Source organism: Ursus americanus, chromosome 9 (assembly GCF_024610735.1).
Source record: "Ursus americanus isolate L20-20 chromosome 9, mUrsAme1.1.p, whole genome shotgun sequence".
In the NCBI taxonomy this organism is placed as follows: Eukaryota; Metazoa; Chordata; class Mammalia; order Carnivora; family Ursidae; genus Ursus; species Ursus americanus.
The window spans coordinates 8,715,788-8,737,242 of NC_142135.1; the positions used below are offsets into that span (position 1 = coordinate 8,715,788).

At 53.9% G+C, this 21,455-nt stretch overlaps 1 protein-coding gene across 1 annotated transcript in view; it reads left to right on the plus strand.

Annotated features, from left to right (window-relative positions):
- The window catches only part of NDRG1 (N-myc downstream regulated 1), a 55,202-nt gene that overhangs the window by 23,300 nt on the left and 10,447 nt on the right, over window positions 1-21,455 (plus strand). The window contains exons 4-13 of the mRNA XM_045812248.2: window positions 4,106-4,211; window positions 6,150-6,270; window positions 9,782-9,844; window positions 10,605-10,665; window positions 12,182-12,268; window positions 14,455-14,511; window positions 17,391-17,494; window positions 18,932-18,988; window positions 19,756-19,807; window positions 20,894-20,941. Of these exons, the coding sequence (XP_045668204.1) occupies window positions 4,106-4,211; window positions 6,150-6,270; window positions 9,782-9,844; window positions 10,605-10,665; window positions 12,182-12,268; window positions 14,455-14,511; window positions 17,391-17,494; window positions 18,932-18,988; window positions 19,756-19,807; window positions 20,894-20,941 (756 nt within the window). The remainder of the gene's footprint in view (window positions 1-4,105; window positions 4,212-6,149; window positions 6,271-9,781; window positions 9,845-10,604; window positions 10,666-12,181; window positions 12,269-14,454; window positions 14,512-17,390; window positions 17,495-18,931; window positions 18,989-19,755; window positions 19,808-20,893; window positions 20,942-21,455) is intronic.

Sequence of the window (21,455 nt, forward strand, 5' to 3'; positions counted from 1 at the left end):
AAATGAAATCTTTAAGGAAGATTTAGTGATAAGTGCTGTTTTCACCACCTGCCATCTTGCAAGCCCTGTAGACAGTAGGAATAGGATAGGTACCATTTCGCCACTTACCAGATTACAGGTGGTGTGGACTCTGTGAATCTCAGTGCCCTTTTGGGGCCAGACTTTGTCTGTGGCAGAGCCAGCCTCTCCCTCTGGGAATTGGCCGGCAGGTGGGAGGTGGTGATCAGACAGCTATTTGCCCCATGGTGGATGCTACAGCTGAAAGAACTGGTACGCGGTGAAGGGGCCAGCCCGGCGCAGTGATGTTTGTGCTGAAGCCCTTCCAAGTTGGACACCTGTCAGCTGTACTGCAGTGGGAAGGCAGGTGCACGTCCTGGGAAGGATGGGAGGAGCCAGTATTACTCCTCTGTTCCACATCCAGAGTACCCTAGCACCTGTCTGTGGATGGCGCGTCCCCGGAGATGCTGGGGAGATAGCACGCCATCCACAGTCACATCAGTGGGGTGGCTGACTTAGGGTCACGGTGCACGTTCTGTGTTAAAGGTTTGGTTTCTTCATGTACCATCTGGCACAGAGAGTAAAACAGGTGTCAGAGAGCACACCAGGCTTTAGACTTGGACTGCCTTGGGTTCCGTTCCAGCTGTGTGACCTCGGGTAGATGACTTGCCCTCTCTTGGCCTGTCTCCTCTTCTGTAAGAGAGGTGGAGTTGTGTGCATTCAGAGAACGTTTGTAAATAAATGCTCAGGGCGGGGCCTGAGTCCAATAGGAAGACTGACTTGATGATTATTGCCACTATATTGCCATCTCCTCTGTAGCCTGAGAGAGTGGCTTTCGAGGCTTTTCCAGAGGAGGTGAGAGGAAAAGCTGGGTATTTCTCTGTGGTATGCCTCTGGCTGGATCGGACCCCTATGTGCAGGGACTTCTGAGATCTGCCTCTGAACTGGGGAAGGAGGATGGAGAGCTGGCTGGTGGAGGAACCATGTGTGTGTGTTTCCAGCCACCATCATAGCCAGAGAGACGACCCTTGGCAAGCCCCAGAGCAGGGGACGTCCTCTCTCAGACAAGGGAACATGAAGTGCACTGGGCACTGGGTTTCTTGGTGCCCTCTCTTTGGGAGGATGTGGGGAATGTGAGGTAGGTTCCCTCCCTACAGGATACTGCATAGTGATTCATCCCCATGGAGACAGAAGGACAGAATGTTCCTTTGGGTCTAAAGAGGACAAAGGCATGTGTTTGTGTTTTAATTCCTCCATCCAGTCTCAGGTGCAGTCTTGGTTTCAGCCAGGGAGGAGAGAGCACCAGGGCTGGCTTAGAATTGTGTGTGTGTGTGTGGGTGTGCATGTGCATGCACGCAAATGTGTGTGGATATGTGTGCACATGTGTGCTATGCATGTGTGTATGCGTGCACAGTGTGCATGAGTGTGCGTACATGCGTATGCATGCGTGCATATATACATTACGTGTGTGTGTATGCATGCACACTTCTGTGACTTACAGAATGGGACTCGCACAAGAAAGATCACATTCGCCTTTTCTCCTGCTCCTACCCGTGCAGGCTGCTGGGCACAGACATCAGAGAGGCCTGCTGGGGGCCAGCACCCACATGAGGGCCCAGAGGACTCGGGGTCTGAAACTGGTTCTGTTACTACAAGCTGTGCGACCTCAATGTCTCCATCTGTGAAATGGGATAGACAGGCTTGCCTGTGGCCCCGGACGTTGGGCGCCCTGCCTGACTCTTGGTGGGCGCTTAGCAAATCTTGTCTCTCACCTAAGGTCCCCCAGACCTGGGAGACAGTGCGGTGCCTGAGCCCCTTCATTGTGTCGCTTCCCCTTTCTGAGACCGGATGTCTTATCCATCCAAACAAGGCGAACCATGGCGAATGTGTCTTCTGGCTGCATGGAAGCCCGGGCTAGTGGTGAGGTGGCGGGCCACGGCCACCACACTTGCGTGGTTCCTCTCGAGGGGGAAGCGTTAGCACTCAGTGGGGCTCCTCCAGTCCTCGGAGGTTTTGCAGCAGTCCTGGGAGAGTTCTTGCCAATCCTAGAGTTCTGTGAGAGGGAGCTTTCCAAGAAGCTCTTAGCCAATTAAGGGGCAGAGGGGAGCCTGAACCCAGAATAGTTAGTGGACTTTCTAGAGAAAGATCATTTATTCTCAGGTCTTTATGCAACAGTTCCAGAGCACCTCCTGTGTGCGCGGACTAGGTGCCAGGCCTGGGGACAGAACGGCAAGCCCCGCCCTTCTCGGACACATAGGTCCGGTTCCAGGGCTGTATGATTTGAAGGCCTCCACAGAGATGAGTCAGCATCAGTCACGCATCCCCACCCCTGCGGGCTGCCAGGGACATCCTTGGTGCCGGCCAGGGCTGGGCGTCCCATATCTGCCACCAACGTGGTACCCAGGCTCCGCATTGAAACCCGTTGCTACTGTGTACCAAGGACCCCCTTTCCTCCCGGTGCTGTGTTTCAGACCATAAGGGGACCTCCTCTCCTGAGGATCCTGGGGGGAGGTGGCTCACTTCTGTCGTCCGGATAGGGACCCAGGGCTCAGAGGGTTTGGGGAAGGGTAGAGCTGGGATTTGAACCCTGATTACCCCAGGCTGGCAGGGATGCTGCCTGGCCTGGCCTATTTTTAGAGGGCGCCATATGGGTCAGCTGGGGAGACAATGGAGAATGTGACCCTCTCAATGGGCCGTTGTTCCCGGTTGGCTTCAGGGCCAGGGCTGGACCCAGCAGATGACCGTGGCCCCCACTGGGGGCCAGGCTGTTGCTCCATCGTCTGGATTTTTCCAGTGTTTGTATAGGCAAGAGCCAAGTGTCGGGCACCAAGGGGAGGAGAGACGGTGTTCAGGGGACTCCCTTTGTTGGGGTGATGAGGCAGGTGGCTCAGCAGGACCCTTGTGATGGGGAGTGGGCCTGGGACCGACAGGGAGCAGGGGTCCCCTCCATGCCGTGGCCTGTTGGGGCCCATCTGCGTCACCTGGTAAGCACTCACACACCCTATGAGGTTCCAGGGTTCTCCCCATTTCACAGGTATGGTGGAGCCTGGGAAGGCCCCCTCTGGTACCCAGCATCCCACTTGCTTGTTTCAGGGTTCTTCTGAGCGAGGGCTGGAAGCGCCCGCATTGCTTGCTTGGGATGGGGAGGGAAGCGGCTTCTTGCTATACACGCAGAGACTGGAATTGGGGTTTACTTCTTTATTTGTGAGCCTGTGAGTTTCTCACAGGCCTCGGATTGGGGGGCTGCAGGCGCAGTCCCTCCTGCTGTGTCCCACGGGCCTCCTGGCATCCCCAGAGCTGCCAGGTCCTAGGCCTGTTCTCGTGGTATGGACTGGGGGAAGGGGCAGCTTGCCCAGCTCCACAAGGCTCCCATCTGGGGGGTCCGGCCCGTTTCTTCTTCTTGCCCATGTGGGCTGGACACTGACGTTCTCTCTCCCACCACTTGTCAGTGACCGATGTTTCACTTTCAGGTTGGTTTTGGGAGCAGGTTAGGGGGCATCTGGAGTGTTCCCTCCTTGGGAAATAAATGTCAAGGGCCAACCGAAGGTGGCATCCTGCAGCGTGGATGTGGTTTGACTCTTCAAGCTGCTCAGAGTATGAGGGCGTAAGAAGCCTGTGGGGAACCCTGAGTCTGACTTGGGGTGGGTCCTGAGTGTGACTCTGGGCAGCTGCCTTGGTTTCCCGGCGCCTGAGTGTCACCGTCGGCCAGCTCAGGGATGGACTGACGTGGACGTGGGAGCAGGTGGTCTAGGAAGCTCAGGCTTTGATGACCTCAGTTTCCCAGATGGAGAAGACAAGGGCCTGTGCAGAGAGGGGTTGGGGCTGGTGCCTTCCCCAAGTTTTGGGTGGTTGATGGCACAGTCTGAGCCAGGACTTTTTCCTCTGGCTCCCAGCTGAGTTCCCCTTCCCTCCCTGTGCTTGGAGTGGTTTCTCTGGCCTAGAGAGATCTGCGGCCCAGAGGCCAGGGCTCTGCCGACCAAATGACAAACCTACTTGGAGCTTCCTCAAAACACAGTTGGAAACTGGGTGCCTGCAGGCAAGAGTCCCAGCCACGCCAGTGCTGTGAAGCCCACATCACAGACCCCCTCTGTCTCCTGTCTTTCCTCAGGAGCAGGACATCGACACGGTGCATGGCTCCATTCACGTCACGCTGTGCGGGACCCCCAAGGGAAACCGGCCTGTCATCCTCACGTACCACGACATTGGCATGAACCGTAAGTCCCCGGGGGCCTCAGGTCCCGCTGGGGGTGGAGGAAGAGGGCAGCTGGGAAGGGCTGGTGTTGGGGAGTCCAGCTGTTTGTCTTTTACTGGCACTTCCTGGAGCGGTTGCGGGAAGAGAACTTGCCACAGACTGGAAGAGCCTGGAATGCACTACGCAGGGCACAGAGCTGTCTTTGTGCCTGGGTGTGCTGGGAACTCGGGGCCCCCCACTGTCGCCGTGCGACAGTGACTTATTTTGATCAGTGTGTACAGTTGGTTTTCTTATTTTCACCAAGTTGTACAACCATCCGCATAATCCATTTCAGAACATTTTTATCACTCTGAAAAATCTGTACCCCCAATCTCCCTTACCCCACCCCCCCAGCCACTGGTCTACTTTCTGTCTCTAAGGACATTTGTTGTAAACGGGATGCTACCATATGTGGTCTTCTGTGACTGGCTTCTTTCATAATCGTTTGGTTCATCCCCGTAGTCGCCCGTGTTACGTACTGCCTTCCCTGGGGCTGAATGATATTTAACCGCGTGCATAGACCACATTTGGTTTTTCCATTCTTCAGTTGAGGAACACTTGGACGGCTCTTGCATTTTGGCTGCTCTGAGTGACGCTGCCGTGAATGTTGACGTCATATTCTTGAGGTCCCCAGGAAGTGTGACCACACGTGGGTTCCCCATTTTTCACAGATGGTAAAGGAATAAGATCGACTGAATGCTTCAGTTGCACAGGGTAGAAGTGAATCTTTCTGTGGTGATTGGGAAGGCACTGGCGGCGCTCAGGTCCAGTCACTCTGCGATCCCGAGTATCCCAAGCCGGACGGTTGTTTTGTGATTGTTCGACAGCCTGCCTGGCTTGCTTGTTTTTCCTACAGCTTTATTAGTACCTTGAGGCACTGATGGCAGTCACTGAAAACCATTTTCTCCTCCATCTTCCCTTCTCTTTTATCCCTCTTTCTCCTCTGTGTGCCCCCGCCCCCCGTATCCATTAGGTACCAGCTCCCGTGCTAGGTATTGGGTATTTGTTACCTTGTTTTACCAGATGCTGGCGAGGAATGGAGTTGGTCTGGTGCTGTTATGCCCCTGTGGTAGAGGCTCACTGTTCTAGTAAGCCAACTGCAGAAACAAAAGCCCCCAAGACCTCTGTGGCTATACACAATATACCTTTATCTCTCCCTCCTGTAATACCTCTGTACATTCTGTGGGACACCTTTCGCATGGTGATTCCAGGACCTAGGCATCCCCTGGAGCCTCAGAGCCTTCTGCATCTGGCAGAGGACAGCAGAGAGAGAAACGTAGAAGAGTGGGTGGCAGGTGTGCACAGGAAACTGTGAGCTTCACGTGCTATTGGCCAGAACCTGGTCACATGGCTGCCTCTCATTGCAAGGGAGTCTGGGAAATGTAGTCCTGCTGTGTGCCCAGGAAGAAAAGGGGGGGTGGGTTGGTGACCAGCTGGCCGTCTTTGCCTCATGCACTCAGCAGTTGGGAGACTCATTGAAGGCCACATAAGAAGGGAGAGGGTTCATGCTTTATCTCCTGTGCCCCTCCTTGGTTGAGAATCATGTGCCCTGGCCATTACTTCTAGTGTGGGGGTTTAGGAGACCCAGACAGAAAGAAGGCATGCGTGGGCCATCGCAGCCGTGGCTGATGGGGGAAGACGCGGGAGCCAGGAAGGGAGTCTCCTCCCAGCACCGGCTGCAGGTTTGAGCTTCACTGCCAGCATATACGGCGGAGCTTAAGGACCGTTTCCACCTTCATGCCCGCTTGCCTTTTATCACCAGAGGGAAGCGGGAGGAGGCGAGAAGGTCGGCATTCTTCTCGTATGTTCAGTCCTCCGCTGCCAGGGAGTGAAACCAACAAAATGCATCACGTGCCCCCGAGGACCCAGATGTATTCTCTCCTTACTCCTTCCTCTTCTCTCTCCCCTGCCTGTTCTCCAGACAAAACCTGCTACAACCCCCTCTTCAACTCCGAAGACATGCAGGAGATCACGCAACACTTTGCCGTGTGCCACGTGGATGCTCCTGGCCAGCAGGACGGCGCAGCCTCCTTCCCCGTGGGGTAAGACCCGGAGCCTCGTGCCTCGGGAGGCTTGAGCAGGTGGGGCGGGGGCTGGGTTTTTCTTTTATTGCAGTAAGATATATATAAGCCAAGATTTACCACTGTAACCGTCATTGAGTGTAGAGTTGAGCAGCGTTAAGTGGGTTCACACTGTTGTGCAAGCGTCCTCACCGTCCATCTCCAGGACTTTTTCACCATCATCCTAAACTGAAATGCTGTCCCTGCTAAACACGAGCTCCTCGCTCCCTGCTACCACCATCCCCACCCAGGGAGCTAGCTTTTTAATAGGTGTGCATGACCTGCACAGGACTGAGTGGGAGAGGACTTTCTCAAGAAAAAATAGAGAGTTCTAGAAAGGTGGGAAGAAAAAGAGGGAACAATAGGAAGTAATACTGATGAAGTACTTCCTGTGGTCCAGGCTTAGTGTTTTGTTTTGTTTTGTTTTTAAAGATTTATTTATTTGAGAGAGAGAGAGTGCTCAAGTGCAGGGGGAGGGGGTGAGGGAGAGACAGTCCCAAGTAGACTCCCAGCCCAGCACAGAGCCGGACATGGGCCTTGATCCCATGACCCTGAAATTATGACCTGAGCCGAAATCAAGAGTCAGATGCTTAACCTACTGAGCCACCCGGGTGCCACCCCCCGCAACTTAGTTTTAATTCACACGGGTCATTTGCACTTAGTCCTACAGCTAGTATCTGTGCCCACTGTTATAGCTCCATTTCCTGGATGAAGAAACTGAGGAGTGGAAGGGCTAAGTACCTTGCTCAAGGTCACACAGCTAGTTTAACTGGCAGGGTGGGAGAGGCTGCTGACTCTAAGGATCATGTTCTCTTTAGCACATCAGGGTCCCTTGTCCCAGCTGTTCAGCTGCCTGCTCCTCCCCAGCGTGCAGCCGGCGCGGCCTTCCAGTGTCCGCTGCGAGGCTGAGACAGGCTTCCTGAGCGCGTTGGACCGTGAGTGTCCCGTGGAAGGAGGCAGACCTCTTTGGGGCACCTCCCCCCGAGGCTGTCATGAAACCAGGGTGTGCAGCAGGCTCGTGGCTCAAGTCTCCCAGAAGGGGACTTCTTGACATTCACAAATAGATTTCGTGTTTTTTTATTATTCATGTTCAGAATTATCCTTCATAATTAACCTTTATCAGAGACAGGAGAGGACACCCAGCCACAGGGGCCAGGACCAAAAATTAAAAGCTTCCTAGGACAGTGGGACGCCGGTATCTGTTCACTAGCAGAGTAAGCCGGAGGTCTGTCAGTAAACCCGTCTTTGGAGCAGCTGTTTGAAAGACTTGAGGTAACGCAGTGGCTCTTAGCTCCCCATAGGAAGATTGGAAAAAACATCCTGAGGTTTCCACCCCGTGGAATTTTCATTAAGTTGACCTGGAGGCAAAGGTGCGGGTATTTGCTCTGAGTTAGCAGGTGATTTCAGTGTGTGGCTGGTGGCAGCCACAGCCTGAACGGGCCCTGCCTTGTTTCTGCCTCCTGTCGTTGGGGGTCTCCTGGGCTCTCTAGGGTGTACTCCCTCTGTCCCGAGACTGAGGCAGCAAAGCAGGGATGGGGACCCCGGCCCTGGAGTCAGCTTCCTACATAGAGGGGGGCTTCTGGTAGAATCCTATGGCCTCCTGGCTCTGCATCCAAGCCCAGGAACAGTGAGGAAAGTTGCCACGGGGGGTAAGTGGTTTCCCCAGAATCACCGTTTGGGGGCTGCTGACTGTAAACTGAGCCACGGCCATTTCAGAAGGCAACTGGCTCCATTTATGTGTAGACTTACCAGCTAGGGTCTTCCTGGCTCTTTCCAGAGCTTTGGCCCATGCTGGGTCCCCCACCTAGAATATGTTTCCTATACTCTGTACTCACCTAACCCCCATGCCTCCTTCAGTGTCACCTCTTCCAAGAAGCCCTCTGTAACCACCTGATCAGACAGAACCGGGCTCCTTATTTCAGTCTCCCTCCTGAACACCCACACCTCCCTCACCGTCACCTTTGTCGTAACACTCCCTTGTTTCACCTGGCCCCTATGCTAGACCCTGGGGGTGGGGAGTGGGGGGCTGCTGTACTCACATGGTCTCCCCGAGGCTTCACCAGGAGCCCGGTGTGCGTGAGCACAAATAACTCATTTGTGGAAGGAGCTTCTTCATGTGTATCCTGAGTGCTCGTCCCCGAGGCCAGCCTTGCGGGATGCCTCCTAGTCAGGGTCCTGCCTGCTCCCCCCAACACTGTGGCCCATCCGCCGGTCTTGTGAGGCATTTTGCGGGCTCCCGCAGGGACCTGTCAAGAACCATGGGATGTCTGGAGGAGCTTGCCCCTAACGCGCCGTGCCGTGTGTCCCTGCTTCTGATAAAAAGGGCCAGGCTCTCTGATGGCACCCGAGGCCTTGGTGAAGGGGATGATTCTTGGCGTTCTTCCAGGGAAGTCAGGAAAGAAAACGTGCAGGAACTCTGGCTGGGGTTGTTGGCTCCTGGCGGGGCAGAGCTCCCTGGCCTTTCTGCAGATCCCAGGGAGGTGGGCGCACACTGTGTGAGGAGGCACAGGGGGCAGCATGTGCGAGGGCCAGGAAGAGAGCAGGCCTAGAAATGCTCCATGAGACACGGGGGGCAGGGTTGTTCCTGGCCAAGAGGAAGGAACCGGCCTGGGACGTGGCTCCTTATTGTACCAGCGGTTGGCATCCAGTACGCCCCTTGGAAAGGTGTGCACGGTGGCAACAAGGAGCCCTGTGCGGGCCCCGCTAAGGACTTGGTGATGGGAGATGGTGGTTCCCTGTACTCTGGGAAGGGGAAGACTCCGCCCTAATGTGTAGGCTCAGGGCAGCCTGCGGACTCCAGAGTCACCCAGAAGCCATGGTCCCAGAAGATGTGTGCATTGAGGCATCCCAGTGCCTTAAAATCCCCCTGGGTTATCTGTCTCCCAAAGCCCACTGTGTCCAGCTCATCAGAGGGGCCTGCTTCTCTGTACTCTCTCCAGGCTCCTTCCAGAGCCTCTCCCGGGGATAGGGGTGAGAGGGGCGGGGCTTCCCTGTGGCCAGGAATGTTCTGTGGGAGAGCTGCCGGCAGGCCTCCTCCCAGGAGGTGAGTGAGAAATCCCAGAGCCCACATGAGATGCCGCTGTAAGTGCGGGCCTGGCCATGAAGCCAAGTGGCTTATCCCAGCTTCACTGGTGTTTATAATCTGTATACTGGGAGACATCATGGGAACCTCACAGAGTTGTTGTAAGGATTAGATGAGCTTCTGAGGCTCCTCCGACACTTGGTGTGGGACCTGGGGCGTAGGAAGCAATCCATCAAGGGTCAGTTTACAAACAGGGGGAGGACTGGGGTGGGGCGTGGCCTTGCTCAGTGGAGCCCGCTGGTGCGAGCGGCCCAGTGTCAGGAAGGAGGGCTGTGGGGGACTTGGCAAGGGGTCTGGGCACACGGGCCAGGTTGTGCATGGGCCCTGCCCTTCAAGCGTGTTCCTGTTTGAATGATTCATTTCCTCCGGGGTCTGGCCCTCACTAATGGCCTCTGCCTGGCTTCTCCCAAGGTACATGTACCCCTCCATGGACCAGCTGGCCGAAATGCTTCCTGGAGTCCTCCACCAGTTTGGGTAAGAGTGAGGGGTCTGCTGCCCCACCAGCCTGCAGAGAAAGGTGGCTTCTAGCCTCGGCTTTGGCCTTGATCTGGCCTGACCGCTGAAATGTACGGTGAACGGTCAGGGAAGAAATTAGCTGTCATACCTCGAGAACTGTTGTCACTCTCTGGTCTGCTCTCGCCAGCTGGGCTTTTCTCCTCCATGAGTGAACATATACCTGAAAACAGCCACCCCGCCCATCCTTTCCCTGCCCCCTCTTCTTTCATTACTCTTCCTTATCCATGAAACATTCTGGAAGAGGGTGGCCTGAGCCCTCCATGCCCTATTTCTCCAGCACTCATTTCCTTCTTTCTTGAGCCTCTTGTGTGAAGATCATACCTCAGAGTTCTTGCCCAATTTATTTTCATTCCCAGTTTTAGATAAGTGTAAAATAAAGCTTAAGAGCGGGAAGAAGGGGTGCCGTAATGGGCCTTCCCATAAATGTCAGACAGTCTCTGTGAGCTCGGGCTGCAGTCAGGAGAGAAGGAAGGAAAAAGGATGAGTCTGTCCAAGGTCACAGTCTCCTGTCAAGCTGTGAAGCGTGATGCATTTCAGGTCCTCGAGGCGGCGTGTTCCCACTCTGTCTAGCTTGCCAGCCACGCTCAGCGGCGAGCGGGCCAGATGCTGGGGGAGGCGGCGTTCCTTAGGGACCAGGAGTGGGGGAGGTTTTAAGAGGGTCAGTAGGGCTCCCGTTGCTCGTTCCTTCTGTGACATGAGTTTTTATTTCTGCTTCCAGGCTGAAAAGCGTTATCGGCATGGGAACCGGAGCAGGCGCCTATATCCTCACTCGCTTCGCTGTGAGTTCTTGGGCGTTTCTTTAAAAATTACGTTTTCAATAAAGTTAAGTTGAGATTAAGGAAGACAACTGGAAAAGCATCAAAAATCCCGAAACAAAGAGAGAAATGACCCATTATTTCATTTCCGAAGGAAGAACCACCGTTCACGTGCTGGTGTGTGGTCCAGAGTTCTGTGTGTGTGTGTGTGTGTGTGTGCGTGCGTGTGCGCGCGTGCGTGTCTGTGCGTGTGTGTGCGTGTGCGCGCGCATGTGTGTGTGCGTGCGTGTGTGTGTGTGTGTGCGCGCTCTCACATACGGCCTTTCCTTTCCTTCGGGCGACACACTCTTTTGTCATTGGTTTTGTTCCCTCCTCAGCTGACTGTGGGCGGGTCCTCATGTCATTCCACCGCCTGCTTCTTTGCGATAACCCCACGGCTTTTGGCTCCTGACTGATTCTGAGCTAGAATCAGAGACACACATGGGAACGTGACCGTGGGCCCAAGCCAGGTGCTGCTGGAGCCTTTGCGTCTGTACCAAGCTGTTTAAAAATGCAGCAATGCTCATTTGATGCATACAGTTGTATGTGTGCTTTTTTTTCAATTTTATCAATGTTTTATACTTATCTACTTACTTATGTCACCATACAGTACATCATTAGTTTTTGCTGTAGTGTTCCATGATTCATTCTTTGCGTATAACACCCAGTGCTCCATGCAACACGTGCCCTCCTTAATACCCATCACCAGTCTATCTCATTCCCCCGTCCCCTCCCCTCTGAAGCCCTCGGTTTGTTTCCCAGAGTCCACAGTCTCTCCTGGTTCATTCCCCCTTCTGTTTACCCCCCCTTCATTCTTCCCTTCCTTCTCCTACCGATCTCCCTGCTATTCCTTATGTTCCATAAATGAGTGAAACCATATGATAATTGTCTGTCTCTGCTTGACTTATTTCACTTAGCATAATCTCCTCCAGTTCTCTTTTATACTTTTTGGATACAGGTCTTCCACTTCCTTGGTTAAGTTTGTTCCTAGGTATGTATTCTGACTGCCCGTCATTTGCTGGACGTTGTCAGAACTTAGAAATGCTGGGATGAATAAAAAAAACTGCCTGACTGTCCAGTCTCTGAGCAGAGAAGGGAAGGTCCAAATTAGCTCTGAGACGGACACAGATGTATCTTCGCGGAGTAGTTGTTAAAGGGCATTGACGTGCCCTGCGTGACCTTGAAGCTGGTGGTCTGATATACCCGTTGGGCAGCTGGGGAAGAGGAGGTGCGGGGAGGGGAAGTGACTTGCCCAAGGCGGGTCCGCCAGGCATGCGGCTTTGGCTTCTCCTGCTTCCTCTCCCCACTCAGCGGCTCAGTCCTGCTGACCTGGAGCCCCCGTTTTGCCTGGGGGTGGGGTGAAGTCTCTAGAGGGCAGCGGCCTGCTCTGGTGGCGCACACAATCCTTTTCTGGTACTTTTCTCAATCTTCTGTTTGACCTTTGAGGGTCACAGTATCTGAGATTGCGGGATTGCTGCTCACCTTCTGTCTTGAATTACAGCTGGACAACCCTGAGATGGTGGAGGGACTCGTCCTCATCAATGTGAATCCTTGTGCAGAAGGCTGGATGGATTGGGCCGCGTCCAAGGTAAGGCTGGGGGTCAGGGTCAGGGGCCAGGGTCGGGACTGGGGTCAGGGTCAGGCGGGTGGAACAGGTGTGCTCACCCAAACCCCTCCTACCTTCCTACTCCCCACCCCTTCAGAGAAAGCAGTTTTCCTTTGCTTGGAATAGTAAACATGACCTCAGCCATTTGCCATTCAGAAGATTTCAGTAGGACACTGTGGTCTAAACCAGGCATCCCATGGGGACGTGGGTCCTCGAGCCAGCTTTGATAAGCATAGCTTGGGTTAAGAAGTGTTTGCTGAGGACCTAACATGTACTGGGCTTTGCTTGAGACACTGGAAATAAAAAGAGGAACATGACAAGGCCTCTAATTCAGGAGCCCACGTATTATTGATGCAAAAGAAGGGCGTGTCTAGGACCAACACTGCCACTTAGTTTGATGACAACAGTAGTTAGCTCAGCTGACCTGAGTATTTACTAGGAGCTGTTCATACTCTGTGACACCACTTTTAATCCTCACAGTGACTCCAGAGGGTAGGGATTATTAAAACCAGGTTCCAGAAGAGGAAACTGAGGCTCAGAGTGGTGAAGGAAGCTGTCCAAGGTCCCACAAAGCTAGGGAGTGGGAGAACTGGGGCTGAATGTGGATCCCGTGGCTCTGTGGTCCTTGGGCCCCACTTCCGGCCTCCCTCCCTGGTCTCATCCAGCAGCTGTGGAATGGCCCCTGACCCAAGCACTGCAGGTCTGGGAATACAGAGGGGGCAGGACACACGCCTGCCTGGAGGAGAGGGACCCATGCTGTCTCAGGAAGCTCTGCTCTGGCTGGTGTCCTAGCGTTCCTTGTTTATCTTTTAAAAATGATTATTGTGTTTTTTCATAAAGGCGCAAGTATTTTCCAAGGAAAGGGGATAGCTGTTCCAATTGAAACAGGACAGAACCTTTCAAGCTGGGGTGATCCTGGCTTTTCATTTTAAAAGTATGTTTTTGCCAAGTGTTGGGTGGCTGTTGCAGACTGAGGTTTGAAGGGGTTGTGCCCCTCCCTGCTACCTCCCACCCCTGTCTTGGGCACTCTGATCCTGCATTTCTTTCTGGAACCTTCTGCCAAAATGCAGGAGCCCATCCCTCCCATCTGCGTGATATTCAGGAGCAGAGCACACTCCCTGTTTTTTATTTTATTTTCCAGGAAAGGAAGTGATACTCCCATCAGCCAGTTTGGCTCCTGGGTAACTGTTCTGAGCCAGACGTGGAGGGCTGGGGACATTGACCATTGGCTAAAGTGGAGCCTGAGGAATGTCCGTGTGGCTTTAGTATCTGCACCATATCCTTCCTTTCCAACCCCAAGAGAAAAAGACTTATGTCAAGAGTAGTCTATTATGTGTCCGGCACTAGCGTCAGATCCTGTGACACGTGTGGTTACCTCATGTTGTCCTCACCTTGGCCTTGTGACTTTGAAGCTCCTGGCACGGCTGCTTATAGACAAGAGGCTTGAGCTTCAGAGGTTCTGCAGCCTGCCCACGACCATACAACAGGGGTGTGGCAGGACCCCCAATCTAGAGAACCCCCAGGTCTAGAGCTTCTCTATCCTGCCGGTCCTTGCCTGACACTGATGTTGGGCAGCACACATTCGTGGAGCTCCTGCTGTATGCCCAACATTTATGGAGTGCCTGTTGTATGCTGAGCATTTATGGAGCGCCTGCTGTATGCCGACCATTGTGCTGGGGAGAGGGAGAAAGGAGAAAGTAGGCAGGGTCTTCAGTAACCTCAATATCTTCCAAGAGAGAATACTGGCTGGAAGGGGGACATTCAGAGGATGATACAGGAAGGCTAGTTCAAGGTAAGCAGATCCTGGGGTATAGACTGGCAGATCTCAGTGTGTTTAGAAGAGATGGATGGGGGTCCTCCTTGTGAGAACCTAGCGTGTTATGGCACAGGGGAAGCTAGAAGCAGATTGGGTCTCTAGCACGTGTTTGCTGTGCACCTCCCACGCGTGGGTCTGTGAGAATAAGCGATTGATGGAGACTCAGGCCCTGCCTTCAGGGGAGGGCCCAGGTCCCTTAGGCAACAGGTAACCAAGTTCCCATGAAGGGGCTGTCTTCAGACCTAGGTACTGGGAGCCCAGCATTGCCAGTCTGCCCTTCCAGGCAGGGAGGCTTTGCTGACCCAGCCCCGCGAGCACCTGTTCTGATCACATCTGGTTTTGCCCTCCCCAGATCTCCGGGTGGACCCAAGCCCTTCCAGACATGGTGGTGTCCCACCTCTTTGGGAAGGTGAGTAGCATGGCCTGGCGTTCTGTCATTCACACCGAGTGGCTGCGTGCTGCTTGTGCGCCGGGCCCAGAGATGAGCCAGCACAAGCCAGCAGGGCCTCCTGCTGATGCCCACCTCGTCCCTAGCGCGACGTGACTGATTTCCAATCAGGTCCCTGCTCACTGTCTTTTTAACATAAAGCTTTTGAAACGAGCCTCATTGAAGTACGCCAAACTGCCCGTATTGGAAGTACGAAATTTAACAAATGTTGACACGTGCGTACAGCCGTAAAACCACACTGAAATTTGAGATAGTGACCATATCCATCACCCCCCAAAGCCCTCTGTGCCCCTTGCTAATCCTTCCCTCTCTGCTCTTCAGACAGCCTCTGATCTGCTTACTGTCACTAGAGATGAGTGTATTTCCTAGATTTTTATATAAATGGCATCATACAGTCTGTACCCTCGTCTCACTCGGCGCAGTTATTTTGAGATCCATCCCTGTCGTTGGGTTTATCAGCAGTTCGCTCCTTTCCAGTGCTGGCCAGTGTTGTGTGTTCTGTTTTTCCATTCACCTGTTGATGGGCATTTGGGTTCTTTCCAGTGTGGGACTATTACCGGTAGGACCTACAACAAACACACCCATGGCGTTTGCTATGTGCCCTGCTCGGTCCTAAGGATTTTACAAATACTAACCCGTGGACTCCGTTGAGAATGGTAGGAGCCATGTGAAAAGTACTCATTTTAGTCCCAGTGTATGGATGAGACCAGAGAGGTTGATTGACTCGTGTCGGGTTGCACAGCCAGGGCGAGGCAGGGCTGGAATTGGAAGCTGTGTGTCTGTTTCCGGAGCGTGTTCCCGCATCCAGAGCAGGACCCTGGCCATCTGTGCTTCTGCTATTTCTCAGTCACCCAGCCAGGCCCCTGTCGTCCTCTGGCTGGCCAGCATGGCCCCTGACTCTGGCCCACAGCCCACGGGGGGGATGTGCAGGGGACTGAGCAAGTCCAGATGCTGCCCGGCTCGAGACGATTTGCTCTGTGTACTGTGTAGCCTGCTCGAGAACGTGGCCATCTGAGAGGTGACCAGATGCTCCCCTTTGGGCTTGGCCAGGTGCGCCTGCTGCATTTGGTCCTCACCCTGTTTTCTCGGGGCTGCTGTAACGAGCACCCCATACTGGGCGGCTACGAACGACAGAAACGGGACTCTGTCTCGGTTCTGGAGGCCAGAACTCTGCAACGGAGTGTCGGTGGGGCCACACAATCTCCAGTGGCCCTGGACGGGGGGAGGGCGGATCCTTGTTTGCTTTTCCAGCTTCTGGTAGCTTCGGAATCCCCTGGCTTGTGGCTGAGCCTTCCAGACTCTGGCTCTGTCTTCAATGGCCTCTCCGTGTCTGTTTCAAGTCTCCCACTGGGGGTACCTCAGTTGAGCGTCTGGCTCTTGATTTCGGCTCAGGTCATGATCGCAGGGTTGTGAGATGGAGCCCGTGTCAGGCTCCACGCTCAGCATGGAGTCTGCTTGTCCCTCCCACTCTGCTCCTCCCCCCAACTCATTCATTCTCTCTCTCTCTCAAATAAATAAAATCTTAAAAAAAAAATTTCCTTCTGCCTTTCTCTTATAAGGACACTTGCCATTAGTTTTAGGACCTGCTGGGATAATCTAGAATGATCTCATCTCAGGATCCTTCACTTAATGACATCTGCAAAGACTTGTTTTCCGAATAAGTTAGCATTCATGGTGCCCGGGGTTTTGAGGTGGACACGGCCTTTGGGGCCAGCCTGCAGCCCACAGTGACCTTCTTCCCCTTCTCTGTGCTCCATTCAGTTTGTGATACGTTTTCTCCACCCCTGAGTTTATAATCTGAACCTGAGAGGAATACGGAACGAATTAAAGCCAGTTTCTGTATTTCCCTGCAGGAAGGGGTGCAAGTATAGGCTGAGAGTCTGGCCTGCTTGTACCCCACATTACTTGAGGGATCTGTTGGAGCCCCCAGATGGCTATAGTTTGTGTGTTTGTTGGTTTTTTGTTTGTTTTTTTGATCTGAAACCCCAGCACAATTAATTCCTCAGTTGGTGTTTTCCCTGATCTTCTGTCTAACAGCATGTTGGCCTCTTTGTTGCTTCAGTGATCGTGGGCTGTTTAGACAGTAGCTCGGGCTGGACGTGAGGCCCCCTTTGCTCCCTCCCTGTCCTGCTCTGGTCGCCACTGATCACATCAGGCCATTTTGTGGGACATACACGTCTGCTTTGTACAAATGAGAAACAGAGCAAGCTCGTAACTTGTTTGTTTGTCCCAAATCACATTCAGAAGGGAACCGGGGAGAGGGAAGGCTGAGGCTTCTGCACGCCTCTGGCTGGCCCCGCTGGGAATTGAGATGGGTTTCCAGAAACTTCCCGGGAGTTGCGTGAGTTGGTTTTGTGTTTCCAGCATGAAAAACTTCTCAATTCCCCCTTAAAAACAGCAGTTGCCAACAGCTGCCTCAATTTTTACGATGTGCAAAGGGCTTTTGTGTGCATAGCCTCAGTTAAATCCCACAGCCTGATGATGTAGGTAATAGTCACCCCCCTTTATTTTTGAGGGGACTAAGGCTCTGAGAGGTTAAGACACTTGCCCCCAAGAAAGGGCAAGCTCCAGATTCAGGAGGACTGACTTCAAATAGAAACTCCCGCAGAAGTCAGGAACCCAGAAGGGCATGCTTTGCCCTTTGGGGGTTTGCATTCCTTCCTGTTATCAGCTGATGGGGACAATCAGACTGCATTTCCCGTGGTTTGCTCAGGCCCCCTGGCAGTCAAGTGCCTCAGGCCTTATTATGTCTGTACCTCTATACCCTGACATGGGGGTACTTGGGAGTGGCCCAGGGCCGCGGTGCCAGCGAAGGGTATCTCGCCCCTGTCTGCATGCAGGAGGAAATGCAGAATAACGTGGAGGTGGTCCACACGTACCGCCAGCACATCGTGAATGACCTGAACCCCGGCAACCTGCACCTGTTCATCAACGCCTACAACAGGTACGGGGCCATCGATCGAGTTCCTTTGGTTGGTCTGGAACGTGGGGCGAGGCAGAGGGGGCTTAGGGAAGGAGTAGAAGATGCAGCCCCTGAATTTGAGCAGATAGATTGTGGGACAGGGAGTCAGGTCGTGGAGTTCTAGTGCTTTGCCAAGAGCTGAGCTGCCCTCTGGACCAGGGGCGCTCGAGCACGAGGGACACACAGTCACGCCCTCACAGGGTTTGGAGTAAATGCCTGTGTCCCCCCCCCCCCCCCCCGCCGACTGTCAGGAGAGGTCAGGTGTGAGGAGAGCGAAGAGAGCAGGCAGCGGAGCACTGGGGGGAGGAGGGGGAGGGAGGAGTCCAGAGAGGCTGCTGGGAGGTAAGTCCTGCCAAGGACGAGGAACACATCCCTCCGGCCTTTGGCAAGGGGGTACCCCTCTTCGTGATAACGAGGGGCTGGTCCGGACCTCAGGGGAGGGGACAGCTCGGGAACACTGGTGTCAGCCAGGGTTTCTGAAAACTCCAGTGAATGCATTCTGCCAGGCCAGCGCTGCCAGCCGCGCTCCCGCGAAGGGGACAGGAAGGAGCCTCATGGGCTGTCTCTCCTGTGCTCATTAGCTTACTTGATGAAGGGGATTAACGTCTGTCACAAAATTCCGTGCCTGTCTCCTCTTACCATCCTCCCAGCGTCCCGCCTCTCAGTGCAGGAGGGGAGAGGTCATGTCCCCAATTGGTAACTGGAGACGTGGGACTCAGCAGAACATTTCTCCAGCAAACACTTCCCAGGAGCTGGAGCAGTCAAGGCAGTGGGCACGCAGAGACCAGAGCAACCCCCCATCCCCACCCCCCAAGCCCCACACATTGCCTTGCCCTCATGATGCCCATAGGAATCAAGTGATTCCTCTTAGAAATCCTGGGATGCTGTTACCATCATCATTTCCTGCTGAGGAAGCATAGGCACAGAGAGGTTCAGCATTCTGCCCGAAGTCACACAGTGAGGAAGGGGAGGGGTGTGATTTGAATTCAGCCGGTCTGGCTCCAGGTCATATGCTGGGAGAAGGTGTCTGGTGGTAGCCGCCAGCAGGCGAAAGGCTGGGTGGAAGTCTGTGGGGTGAGCCATGGGGCTGGCCGGGCCCACGCTGGCCGTGACGCAGCCCAGTGGGAAACCGAGGGAGGGTTTGAAATGAGGGAGTGAAAGGGTCAGGTCTGAGATCTCAAAGAGATTGCCTAGAGGACTCGGGCTTGGGGACAGGGAGGTGGGCTCCACAGGAAATGTATGAGTCCCGCTGTCCCTGGCACCATTTATATGGACCCCAAGAGGCTGTGATGTGCCAAGAGCCATGTGGGCTGGGACACAAGAGTTTTGCCAGAACGGCCAATGGCAGGACCTCCCAGGATGGGCGAGATGGGAGGAGCTGCCCACGGAACGATGTAACTGTGTATTCATTGTCCGCAGCCGGCGGGACCTGGAGATTGAGCGGCCGATGCCCGGAGCCCACACAGTCACCCTGCAGTGAGTGACCTTTCTCCCCCTCACCGTCTGTGTCACATTGCTCAGCCACTGGCAGGGCCTTCTTTCTGTGTTTGGCAGGAGTGGTGCTCTGTGCCAGGACATCGTAATCAGCAAGCCCTGGGTCAGGCACGACCCAGCCCCGCTCTCCTACGCCTTGTGCAGGGAGGGGTTCAGTTCCTGGACGTGTCCCTGAGACCTGGGTGGGAGCCTTGAATCTCAGAGAAGCAGCCGAATATACGCTGGATAGAATTTATTAAGCACCTGCTCTGTGTTGAATACTGCATTAGGCTTTGCTTTCACAGAGCCTGGAGACCCTAAAGTGCCCTGTAAGGCTAGAAGGAAAAGACAGTCGTGGGTACAACTAACTGCATTCTACCAGTATTGTCTATCTTTTGTAGTTCTGTAAGTGAACCATATTATTTGACACCTGAACTTGGCCATTGCCAGGCCTGCCCTCTTGGTCTCTGGCTTGATTGCTGACAAAGCCCTACTCTTCCTTCCTTGAGGAGAGAATGCTTGAAACTAAAACCATCAGGGCCCAGAAATTTCTCTGGCTGAAATTCATACTAAGGTATAAATGACTACAGTCCCAGTGTATCCTAAGAACAAAGCAGAGGATGAAAGGAGAAGAAAGTAAAAAGAGCAAAGGGTACTGGGGAAACCAAAATAAATGTTTTTAGAACTCTGGTCCCAGCTTGGCAGGCCTGAGAGCATGCGAATCTTTAAATAAACTTCGTGTTAACTCCCCCTTCTCTCCCTGCCCCCAGGTGTCCTGCTTTGTTGGTGGTTGGGGACAGTTCTCCTGCTGTGGATGCTGTGGTACGTAGGAACCATCCACTTGTTTCTGTGCTTAATTCAACCGTCCAAATGTGGTTGGCCTTTGGGCAGATGGCCCAGACACGAGCCTCTCCCTGGTTACTGCCAGCTCTGTTTGCTTGGTACCAGGTCCTCTGTCTTTTCTCCCAGGCCCCAGCACCTGCCAGTCTACCTCCCATTGGTGTGTTTAGATGGGCATGTTTGCCTCTTGGCCTCCTGGCCAACAGACTCTCCTCTTATTTGGGAATCAGGAGTGTTCAGACCTGGTTGGTGCCTGATTGTCTGGCAAGGCAGAGAGGTCCCTGGGGAGAGGGGCTTAGACAAGGCTTTCTGGGTCATTTCATCCCTTAATTCCCACCTGTGATGTTGTGAAGGCAAAACACGGACTCGGCCCTTCCAACATCCCCGTAGCTGGAGACCCGGAAACTTAGGGGTTATCGAGCGGAGGCCTTGAGTGGTGACATGCCCTGTGCAGTGGGCTACAGAGTGGGATTTGCAAAGGAACTGTGAGTTCCCTGTGATCTAACTCCCTGGGCATAATCATAGGATGAATCAATAGAGATATATTGTTCACGTGAAGGGAGGTGATAGTTCTACTATAGGCACTTTGAACATCACGGGTTACATGTGGGTATTTTGCCCGATTTTGGATGCACTTCTAAGATGGTCATTGACAAAGCTTAGTGTATGTCATTTCGTCTGAAGATAGTTGCCAGGACTAGAGATGTTGAACTTGCAGAATCTCTGGCAACAGCTGATTAAATAAGTCCATTTAGCGGCTATTTCCTGGGGCATCTACTAGATTTTAACTCATCTTCGTAACAACCCTTTGAAAAAAGATTTTATCCCCGTTTTATGAATAAGGAAACTGGGGCTCAAAGAAATGAAGTAACTTGTCCCAGGTCAGTCAGCTGGTCCTGGCAGGGCTAGAATTTACAGCCACATTGCTTCGTCTGGAAGCCCGCATTCTTCCCTCCATGCTGGTGGGAACACTGGCGTTGCTGATGGTGGTGGCGGCGAAGGGGGGAGGCTGATGACTTTGGCTGCAGATGGAAAATTAGCGAATCTCTTCTCCCTTTCCTTGAACAGGTGGAGTGCAACTCGAAATTGGATCCAACAAAGACTACTCTCCTCAAGGTACGGGCAAAGTGATGCGAGTTTGCCTCTGCTCTTTCTCAGAAACCCCGAGTTCGCTGCAGAATGGAGTCGTGCCTGGTGGAGGCACAGCTGGAGGTCGGAGACCATAGAAGCGATGATTTAACGTGCGCGTTCACGAACGTCGGTCTGTTGGTGGGCCCCGGCCGGACACCCTAGGCTGCAGAGACGAAGGGAACCCTCTCTGGGACCCCGAGAGTCTCTGGGCTGCTGGCCGTCGTGCTTTGACGAGGGATGGCTCGGGAGTTGTGCAAGCAGGGGCTCTCCCAAGGGTGGGGCTGGACATTCCTCCGAGAGGGGCTCTGCCATGGGAGGGCAGGACTCTGTCCGGCAGGTTCATCTGGACATTCGAGGCGCTGGGTGTCCCTGGGCTGGGTTGAGGGTCTGTGCCCTCCCCGACTGCGCAGTTCAGCTGCCCTGGTGTGTTCGTGGCAGCCTTGCCCAAAGGTGCCACGCAAAGTGAGGACCCTCTCGGGTTGTACGCCTGGGAGGGCAG